Source organism: Opisthorchis viverrini (genome assembly GCF_000715545.1).
Source record: "Opisthorchis viverrini unplaced genomic scaffold opera_v5_34, whole genome shotgun sequence".
NCBI lineage: Eukaryota > Metazoa > Platyhelminthes > Trematoda > Opisthorchiida > Opisthorchiidae > Opisthorchis > Opisthorchis viverrini.
The window spans coordinates 223,377-234,671 of record NW_008751690.1 but is presented as its reverse complement, the minus strand read 5'-3'; the positions used below and the strand labels follow the sequence as shown (position 1 = coordinate 234,671).

The following is an 11,295-nucleotide window of genomic DNA, read 5'->3' as shown; positions in this document are numbered from 1 at the left end:
TATATATATATATATAAGACATTGATCAGCCGTAACATCCTTTCGGGGCCAAACCGTCTTGCTAAGGAAGTATGAGGGCTGAGATAACTCAACTTTGCACAAACCCAGACAGGGATAATCGCGACGCGAAAGTTGGCTCCGAACCACGGATCTTCCGGTCAGTAAGCTAGCACCCTAATCATTTAGATATCCCGAGTTCTGAAACAGTAGTGCACCATCAGTTTGACTCTGCGAGGTTGTCTTTAAAGTTCGTCCTTTGGACCTGTTTATAGCTAAGATCAACTAGGAAGTTTAAGCGAAAATAACTGTGCGATGGAGAGCTAATCCAACACCACAACAAGTTGCCAACATAAGAGACTGGAATACTAGTGTTATCGTATTTTGCTCTATCATACTGCCTAGCTTCTGAAACATTTATACCTAATGCTGCTGTGTTTTGCGTTCGAAATTACTCCTTTTTTGTAAACTACATATCAATCGAATACAGTCACTTGGGTAAAACGCGTTGATATTAACAAATGATGAGACTGGCAAAGGATGCTTTTGTGTAATCACGGACTCGCACATCTAGGCAAAGTGCATCACCGCTGCACTGTTTCCTCCTGGGAGAGAATTTCACAAGTTTGTGAGCTACAAAATAGTATCCGTCCTAGGGTATGGAGAATTACTGAAGACCTTTGGCGTTAATAGAATGGCAAACATAGTACGATCATATTCCTTGTCAATAGGTCTGATTGTTACAATTATTTTCACCTGTAAACGATCCAACCAGAATTGCATTCGTTTTGCACACCGTTTATAACAATCCAAATGCTACTTTTCAATATATTGGGATTAGTTACACATTTTTACGTCGCCGTAATTTCGTGCAGTAGTCTCACTAAACAGGCAATCCAATAAACGATACGATCCGGCATTTTGCCGATCCATTGTTATTCGACAGCAACCACCTTCCAGAGAGGCAAAATGGCAAAATGCTCTGTCAATCTCAGGTTAGTAGGTCAATCCTCTCGGCTCATTTACGTTCATGCCAACTGGAAACCACAAAAGAGTATTTTTAAATTAAAGCAGCTTCACATCGAAATCCCGCATACACAGTAGATAACTCAGTGACAACAAAATTTGGTCTCTCTCCATGTAAAATTGCGGTACCCCAAGGTACTTACAGTTGCGTTTGCACTGCGCGCATTTTTCACATCCCAAACCGTACAAATGGCTAGCTATGGAACACAACAGATGTAAACGAAAACCTTGCATACAGTTCAACGTGGGGGACTGTAATTCTCGGTCTATCGTCTAGCAAACCTCGACAGCCTACCAGTTGCTGAAAACGAATAGATGGTAGACAGCCAAGAAGAGTACAAGCATGGTTACGTTCGGTTTAGAGCGGCAACGAGCAAAATGGCGTCCGAGTCAGGATTTGAGACAGTCGAGTGAGTGGCGGTGGTCACTTGTCCGTTTTCCCAGGCAAAACAACCCATAGAAGCCTAATCACTGTGTGTGCTGAATAATATATACACGATGATATTGGAAATGCTGATGCCATTGTTAAGGCTCATGTGATGATAGTTTTCAACAACTACAAACGAAGAAACATGGATACGCAATCAGTTATCAAGTCACAGTCATACCGTAATAGGTCATGTAGGGATAGAGCTCGAGGTATTTAACTGGTTGAGGCTCAAGCATTCCGACACGAAGGTCTGTGGTTCGCACCAACCCCGGCATCTCGACTGCTTTTTTAGGCCTGGGCAGGCCTGTGCTTGCAGCATCTACGTCTCGACGCCATGCATCAAAGGGGCTATATCTCATTTAACGTACACTATATTGAGTTTATTGATGTGTGTATAACAACGACGTTCACCGTCTAAAGGATAAAATACACCAGATTACATAGGTACCAAAGAATTACTCCCAAGTGCATTTTTGCTTTCGAACTGCTAGTGTCGTGGCACGTTGAATGCCAGCAGAACATCATCATCATCATCGATAGCATGACATCAGTGTTCAACACCGATGCTTCACTTCCGTACAATAGATGATTTTCATTATATAAAGTTCTACAACATAAGGTACTAAAGGGTGCACTTTTACACCATCATTACTGAAGCGGAAATTGTGCAACAAAATGTATATTTCTAGGTTTGAACTAAAACTTACTACTAATTTGGTGATATCTGACGTCATTAGGAAAATCTGACTTCTGTGGATGGGGATTCTGAGCACAGAGAACGGTATACAGGAAACCATCATGATATGATATTGATAGGATATGATGTGATCTACTCTGGAGGTGGTGACCAGATTAATCATGATTTGTAATTCAACTAGTGAATACTAGTAATAGTTTTTGTATCTTGTTTGTCGTCTTCCCCCTTGAGCACAGTCACGAACTGAGCGGGGTGGTCATCCACTTGTGCGTTGGAACCCCTAGCACAGACTGTAGAAACTACACTTAATTATCCTCAAAGAATGCAGCGTAACAGCATGATATCTCAACAAGTGCCATTATGGCGGATTCTGTGGGAACGCATTCATTTCTCCAATCCGTCCTACTCCGCCGCATCCCATTTCCTTTACTTTAGTAACGACTGTAGCACATAGGGCAACTGACAAAGTAGCTAGATATTACAATCTAAAATCTATTCTCTTCGCTCCAACCACAGATGTGAAACGCACTCTCACCCGTTCTGTTAGAAAACTGCGTTCATCATTCTGAGGCTCGGGACTAGCTTATTTGTTTATCAGCATATCCCAACGGTTGACGTGCAATGACGCTACCTAATTTGTTCTAAGTAGGCGAGGCTAATATTCTTTCTTATTCAAGCTGAGGTGCTTAGCGACGGGTGAATCGTAGATCGACTTACCCTATGCTTCAGATGTCGTTTCAGATAGAAAGTCAGAACCCACGATTTATTCGATGTAACACCAGCTATGATTTCAATCATTTTTTGTATGCATCCCATTTTGAGGGCAATGCACACTACACTATTCGATCGCACTGTTCTCATGGTGATGCACTAAGCTCAGACAGACAGGCAGACTAAATACTGCGACAGTTTCGTGCATCAAACTGGTCCATCGAGGTTGTGTCATGGTGGCAGAATATGTGATGGCTGGGGGAGTAACAAATCATGCTTATCATGAATTAAGCAGTCCTGATTGTCATCCCAACCGGCTGCGAAATCTCGGGGGTCGTAAGCCATGCCGGAATATTTGTCACCGTAACATCGCAACATCGACTTAGTGTTGCGAGTTTATTTCCTGTCCGCCACCGAAATGTCACCTATCTCGTTTACGTCACCTGCATGCACAGCTGGTCAGGGTGAAGCTGTATGTTTTACTGTGCATAATCACGAGTGAATCCACCTGTTCACTTGTAGGAGGAATGTAGGCACATTATGTAAACGAGGGTCAATGCACATGTTCTGATGACGAGTGTCTCATGTATCACTTTAGTCACTTGATCCATATCGGCCAACAACAAACTCACCACCATTGTGCAACACCATGCATCGACTGATGCCCTTTGCATTTTAAAGAGCCTTCATCCGCGAAGTCTGACCAAATTAAGCGATATCAATGTGCTCTTTTGGTTTTCATGCACGTGGGGCAAATAGCATTTCAATCGATGCCGCTTTTGTGTTGTGCCTCTTAAATCCCAAGGGTCTGTTGAACATTGAGTATTGGAACTGCTAGGTTGTGTCTACGGTGCAAAACATGGTTGTCTAGACCAATGGGGCCAACGATACGGAGGAACGTCTTTCTGTGTGCGTTGGGGCCAGCAACTTGCGGGTGCCGTGCACGTGTCGACATTCGCTCAATATGAGCTGAAAATTGGTAAAACAAGACCAGTCATTGCAACCCAGCCGTATTCCGGAAAACGGTCTTCTATGTACGATCAATTGTCCGACCAACGGTGGGCCGCTACGACATCTTATTCACTTAAATCGGGTAAACAGCACGCACAATCAGCTGTTACGCGCATAAACGTATGGATTTGAAGATACGTTAGCATGTTTGTTGCAACGACAAGAGTTACCTGTTTTGGTGAACACAACACACCCATTGGGTACTGCCGCAACACAACAAAATGTCCGGCTTTCTTGGAAGCATGCCCCATGTGCTAGGAGCACTGTGCGCACCAAGCAGTTTGAGAATGTTTGTTTTTCTGTTTGGCACAAATATTGAGCAATGCGAACGTTTGATTGAAAGATTAGGGTGAGTCAGTTGACATGGGACATCTCCACTCTTCCTAAAACTCCAACTGCACACTAGAGAATGAACAAAGTTCGAGACAGTTGGATTTCTTCCTTCAAGACGTGTACTCTCAAGAGTTTGACCAAGCGGTGAATAAAGTTCACTTCATGAAACTGTGAAAAATCTATGAGGGTCTTATAAGTGCAAATGAGTTTATAACTTCACACGGCCAACTCTAGCTCTACAAACTGAAACCAATAATAGTAACCTTCGTCATGATGATCTGAATCAACTGTTTATGCGGGATGCAGTCCACGAACCGGCTAACCGATCAACCACACGATCGAGCGTGAAATCACGGTAATGGTATCGGTCATGTGATACTTACCGTAGATCGAACAGTGTGAAGCCGTAGTCGCACATGCAGCCGTATGCTGACTCATCGAATAAGTTCTGTCTGAAGTCAAAACCGACGTTGGATCAAATAGATTTACAGAAATTCTACGAACGCTCACAATCCATTTTCAAATAAATGGGAAATTCTTGTGGAATGTAAAAGTCGCTTGGTTAGCGCTAAAAGCTAGCCTGCCACTGAATGGGACCAGGAGAGAGGGCCGGCAAATTCGATTTGTAAATGAATGACAGACTCCACGTAACTAGATAATCTCGCTAGCCCGTAAACGAATTTCAGATAACTATAATCGGTAATGGTGACCTGCTTAAGTGCGGACTTCTAAAGATTAAAATGCCCTAGAAACGAACCAGAAGCTACACGAGTTTTAAAGGCCCAAAATCTCAAAGTAATTGAATTCTACTATCCAATTCTCAAAGTGCAACTAGTCATGTCATACATTTGTTGTGGAAAAGTCGAAAATGGAAGTTCGAATAGGAGCAGTTAGGCTCACAACTGTTGAAAAACAATGGAGCAGGGGTGTCACTAATTACTTCTTCTGAAGACAGCCAATTAAAACCGTTATAACAGTATGATGAGGCAAGGCTCAAGGAAGTATCATAAGGATAACAGTATTTACTACAACTTTTCTTCAGTAGGCCGAAACGGCATATAGTGGGGCGAAGACTGTTAGAGAATCAGTGCTTTCCGTTGCATGAATGAGAAGCATATCAGTTGTTGTGATCTTCTCAAGTGGACAAGTAACTTCCCTCAGAAAATGAGTGGTTGGATTTTATTCTCAAATATAGACTAAAACAAGAATTTTCAACTTGGAAAATGCTGTACCCAACTCAGTGAGAAAGTATTTGCGTTGCTTACCACAGTGTCTCCCCACTGACTAAAAGATTTTCTTGGGTGAGCAGTAAACACAAGTCTTCTCTCCGGTGTTTTGTGCCTGACTGAGGCAAATGTACTTAGCTGCGGGTCTGGAATATGATGAAATCAGTCAAACAGATGTGACATGTAATTCAAAATTTAAATAGTCTTACACGCGTGTGTAAAATATGAGGCATATACCGCCCCTGCACCATGGATTTTGAAACCATCTAACAAGACTCAAGTGAGGGTTAACAAACAAACTGCCTGAGGGATATGCATTCTCAACCTATCACATTTCAAGTTGTGGAACCTCTATGATGACACCTGGCGTGTAATGCTAGATCCTGTTCCCCTCTAAGGCACTTCAGAATAAGAAATCCAAAAGAAAATACATCATCTATCCCCGATCTGGACACTTCGAGTAGAGCGAACTCAGCTTACTTGCACAGCACGGTATGCAGACAAAAGAAACTGATGCCGAGAGGGCGCCAAATGCTTGAATAGTTTGTTAAGTTCCTCAAAATACTGAAAAAACCTGGCTCTAACCTATTCATCTAAAAGAAAGGCGAATTTCGTCCACCAGCATACCTCCTGGTAGTCCCATTATTATTCTACATACCTCTACCCTCAACTTGAGCGTATTCGATATGGACACCTGAAGCGGACCAAGTTAATGACAATCGGGGGATGGCCAATCCAAACATGAATCTATACGGCTTCTAACCATTTGATAAAATGCCCGAATTTTCTTCGGAGCATCAGACGTAGACCCGGTGATACTAGTCAAAATAAGGAATTGGACAGTTCCTAGCGCCGATTCAATTGATTGGTTCGATAACATTTCTCCCATGGCGATTGAGTGCCACAAAATTGTTGTTAACATACAAGCATAATGAAATTAGTGTGGGAGTTTAAAAAAACAGCCCACAAGCACTTGCAACTTATCAAAAAATTTCCATCAGGTTTCAAGCGTTCGTGGTGCAACCCGAATAAGATGTCGCGGTAATGAAGTCAGTCGATCGATAGGACCCGGCCTGTTACTGGGTCATGGTTCGAGCCGTCGGATGAAGCAATAACATCCTTCAAGCGTGGACGCATTGGCTTGTCCATACGTGATAATCCACGTGCATCCGGCGTGCGCTGGTGCGGTAGAGGTAGCACGCTGGACTCGTATGCCTGATATCTGGTGAGTGAACATGCATGGCCAAGAATATACACTTCTGCCGAGCTCCAATTGAAGCGAAACCCGAGTCCAGTGCTTCTCCATCCTGGTTTGGGCGCACCAGGAATATAGATGGACAACTGTTCAAAAGAGAGTGATGTGAACGTGAATTCTACAGATCCGGCAGCAACCCATAACCAACATGTATTTGTTAATGGTGATGAATAGAGTGTGCGATTCTAAGTTCATGGGTATTCCAACAACATTCAAACGAAATTCAGGCAAACGAGCAGTTTCGCTGCTTACAATGAAATATGGTGCGGATAAGGACAAACCAAAGTTTCATCCCCATCATAGAAACGAATTTTTTCTTCCGAGGAAAATCTGTCTCCTGGCCAAATCTGCGGAATATCTGTACTCACAAAAAATATACCAAATTAGACTTGCTGTAAGTCCAAAGTGCATAAGTAACCCATTTAATGTCATCTACTAACAATCACAAGGTATTATCAGTACCAGACTGCTACATTGTACATAGTTATCACGTCGTTTTTAAACTGTCCAAAATAGCCCACCTTGTAAATATTCTTTTGGGGTAAGCTTTCTTAACCTGTAATGAATTCAAGTAATGTCATCCTTGGATCGTTCTGGATCGTTTCAGTTCCCGCACGCAATCGGATTCAACTACCATTGAGGTTAGTTAGGTTAGTGTACTGTATTTTAAGATCGCTGCATACTAATAATACGTCGGCACGCTGGTCGATCTGCTGAAGCCTAGTGCGACTCGGTAACTCTTAAAGGTTATTTCCGGAGGAAAACTCCCGCAGGAAGCTACGCGCATGTGCGGATGCCTTCAAGTCAAGAGCATTCCTCTCACTAGCTCTCCCTATCCAGCTAGCGACGAATGGCCGCAGTAGTAGTCCTGGCGGAGTTTTAGATAAACTACCCTATCAGTCACTAGGTGAAAGGTATCACTTGGCTTGTTGTACAAGTTCAGTACAATGGCAAACAGGTTGCTGAGAGGCTCTGACAAATCAGCCGGCCGATAATTCCCCTGCTCTTCTGGTTGCTTCCTGGCCTCTCCACAGTACCCAGTTAGGAACTGCATGCTATAGAGTTGAGGCTGCTTCACGAAACGCACATAAAGTGCAAGTGGGGAAACTTATGGGACCAGATCTCCACAAAGCCATACATCCAAAGCATCCAGCTTTAGGCAGAAAACAATAAAAAATTTAACCGAAGGACCATAGTTCTGTGTCGCGTGTCCGACATTAGGTATTATCTAGAAGAATTCCTTATCTTGTGAAAAAAGAATCAGCAGTATGACAATCCTCCAGAAATTCCAGGGTAATGACATTTCGATGTTTCCTTCTAGGCACAATTTAGGTATTTACAAAACTCAAAAATATTGCCCGAAGGACTCTGAAGAGTTTTTCTCCACCGGTAGCAATATAAGAAATTCTGTGCCTCAGAATTCATTTTTCTTGGAGGATAAGAAGAGTGGCCGGAACATTAAGCCCAAGGCAGAATGCGTACGAATTATTCAATGAAGATTGAAATAACTTATTCCAGTATCTCAGTGGAATAAGTGCGCAGATGTACGAAAAACGCGCTGGGTGATATACTAATGATGGTATGTTTGGGCAGAATATTACCAGAAACTCCGATTTTTTGTTGCACTGAAATGTAATGTCTTTCCTATCCTCCACCACCACTATGACATTATCATACATTACACTAACTCAGTTGTTACGTCTTTTTAACGCCTAAATGCCATACTACCCGAAGGAAGCGCACTGTCATGTAGTCCAAACCTAGACGGGACCGGAGAAGCCGAAGCTGGTCAGAACTAGGGATCTTCCGGTCAATGAGTTCACGCCTTAACCTTTGAACTGTCTCGTGCTCTTCACTAGCATTCGAAACTGAAGGATAACTTCGTAACGTAACTTTGCTGTAAGACCCACTTAGGACAGATCTCCGTCGGAAGGGATCACCGGGTAAAAAGATACACAAATTTGGACGATTCCCAGCCCCCATATTTTACATTATATTTATTATATGCGAATATGCTTGGATTCTTTTTCGGATTTATCTAAGCTCACTAATACCGGATGGAAGGTACTTTGACGGTTCTTATGTGATTGATGTCATTCTCAACTCCCTTGGCTTAGATTAAGTTACCCGAAACCATTTTCAAAATGGGTCTATTTGTCAGATAAATCCTACAGCCATCAATGGTCCTCTGTTTGGGAACATGCTGCTTCAGAGGACATGGGAAGTTGTGCTTTTTGTAGAATTCTCTCACTGAATGTGAGTGCTATACTGCACAGACCTTCAAAGAGGGAAAAATACTGAATGTCGGTGGTCATTAGGCGTTTAAATTTAACTAGTTTTCCCTCTATTAAATCCAGAGCACTGGCAAAATTGGCTGCAGGATGTTGGTTTTCTACTCTCTGTGTATTCTTGCGTACTCCATACTCATAAATTGTTTGGAAGCAAAATTCCACACTGCTAACATATTGTTATGCCCGTCAGCTTACTGATCGTGAGTGATATGAGTCACCGACTTTTTGTGACTACTTGGAAGGACTGTTGTATCTGTGTGTTTGGCACCATATTCGTCTCCTTTTTACCTTCGTCCTGGTTCATTGCGTCATACGATTTGGAAGTATAAAAATCAATAGATATTTTCATAAGGGAAATTACTCACAAGGTTGCTGAAAACTCTTCGACAGCCCACGAGCGGCCTCGCCCTTCTTGGGATTCATCAGGTAGGCGAAGTCCCCGAGTTTCCGTCAACTTTATAGATATTACTGTCCAATCTCATTCAAGAACAGCGTTATCAACCACTTACAGCAAGAATTCAGGAGGAATGTACTCATCAGGTAAGTCCCCGAGTTTCCGTCAACTTTATAGATATTACTGTCCAATCTCATTCAAGAACAGCGTTATCAACCACTTACAGCAAGAATTCAGGAGGAATGTACCAAGAAATTGGTCCCAAACTGTCACTGTCTATCCTCGAAAGAAAGAAATCTCGAGCTATATATTTTCAGTATGCTGACAAGCGATAGCTTTGTCAGAACCTACACTTGTTGAATTTTGGAAGTTCTCCAAACTTTTTAATCTCATGACTTTGTGTGCTGCCACTACGACTCAAAGTGAGTTTGAATTAAACTGATTTCACTCTTTCGTAGAGCAAACCAATTGTACAATTATCTCATATACTTTCATTGTTTCAGCCCTTATCTCTTCTGACCCTTCTGAAGCATTCGGTTGAGAACAATTTGTGGTGCTTTATGTACTGTATAACGGCATAGTTTGTAAAAAGAAAATTGCCGGTTAAAATACTCTTCCCTCTATGCGCCAGCCGTTTTGCAACGCGCAAGATGATGGTGTTTAACATCCGCACATTCACTCCTTGGTCGTCTTTCATGTGTATCCGTATAGCGTCGCATGCCTCACACGTAACGCTGTGCTGCGTGCTGGGACTAAAAACCCTACCATGCTTTCACGTTTGTTTCGCATGTAGGTGACGTTATGTGCAACGTTATTTGCATCGGCGTTACCTGTCGGTGGACAGTAAGTGGAAGGGGGTGGATACTAATTCACACTCACTGTATAGGCCTTGATTAGTCCCCTCGAAAAATAGATAGCCTTAAAATGTTTAGCTGACCACCAAAACGGAAATGTCTACCGTTTCACATCACTGTCTTCGACCTTCGTGATATCGACCCAGTCCACAAGATGTCCATGGAAAAATTTGGCTCATGAATCTGACAAGCCTACTGTAGGAAAGTGAATGTTTCACGCAGACTTAATAAGGTAGTGGTTTTGGCGTTTGGAATGATAGTAGGCATCAAGTAGCATGGATTCACTTGCGGAAATAGTTATCACGCGCACTCAGTTTCGCATACACGTCCCAGCTTCAGTAATCGTAAACGGGTTCTACCGTGAAACTCGCCTGACAAAAAGTCAGAATCGCCATGCCCGCCTTTGTTTCAGTCGGGGCGAGACCGTGAACAGGACTGAACCGGAAATGTACTTTTCTGTTTCACTTGGCTTTCTGCTGTAATCGAACTCACTGTGTTCTTCCGTAACGTTCGTGTGCACTCCACAATGTCGCCACATTGTCGCTGGCGTGCGACTAGAATTACACCACAAGGTCAAAGCGTGTTGCTGTCACGTGCGCACGTGTTTGCGTGCCGTGAGTCATCCGCATTGGCGACACCGAGGTGACTCATGCGACCAGGGCGTGCCAACCGAAAGTCACCAATGTCTATCTAGCCACCCTTGGGTTAACAAAGGTCCCTGCTGTGTGTGGTAATCGCCGGCTGGAGGCAAAATTGGCATAGTTTCATCATGAACTATCATCAACAAGACCACACCGAAGTCACGGGAAGAAGACTGCATATGAACAAGATTCGCAAATGTCTGTCTGACCATCCTCGACTTGACATCCTTACCGTCACTGAGAGATTAGGACATTGGTGGCGGGAGCTATGGGGGAACAGCAAATTAATGTTTGATTTGCACTCATAGTAAAAAACAACGGGAAAAGCCTTTTGCCTCATTTGACTCTGGTTAAGTTTACGTTGATGTATTGGCTTGCGTAGAAAAATCTAATACGCAGTTGTTGAATGACTCCACCGTGAGGATCCAA

General features: G+C 43.0%; 1 protein-coding gene across 1 annotated transcript; it reads right to left on the bottom strand.

Moving 5' to 3' along the window:
* Positions 1–3,654: 3,654 nt before the first annotated feature.
* On the bottom strand, positions 3,655–6,174 carry T265_02655 (hypothetical protein; the record flags this gene model as incomplete). The annotated part of the gene is made up of 2 exons (XM_009166957.1): positions 3,655–3,830; positions 6,090–6,174. The coding sequence occupies 2 exons, from the start codon at positions 6,172–6,174 to the stop codon at positions 3,655–3,657; spliced, it is 261 nt and encodes an 86-aa protein (XP_009165221.1).
* Between the last annotated feature and the right edge of the window lie 5,121 nt (positions 6,175–11,295).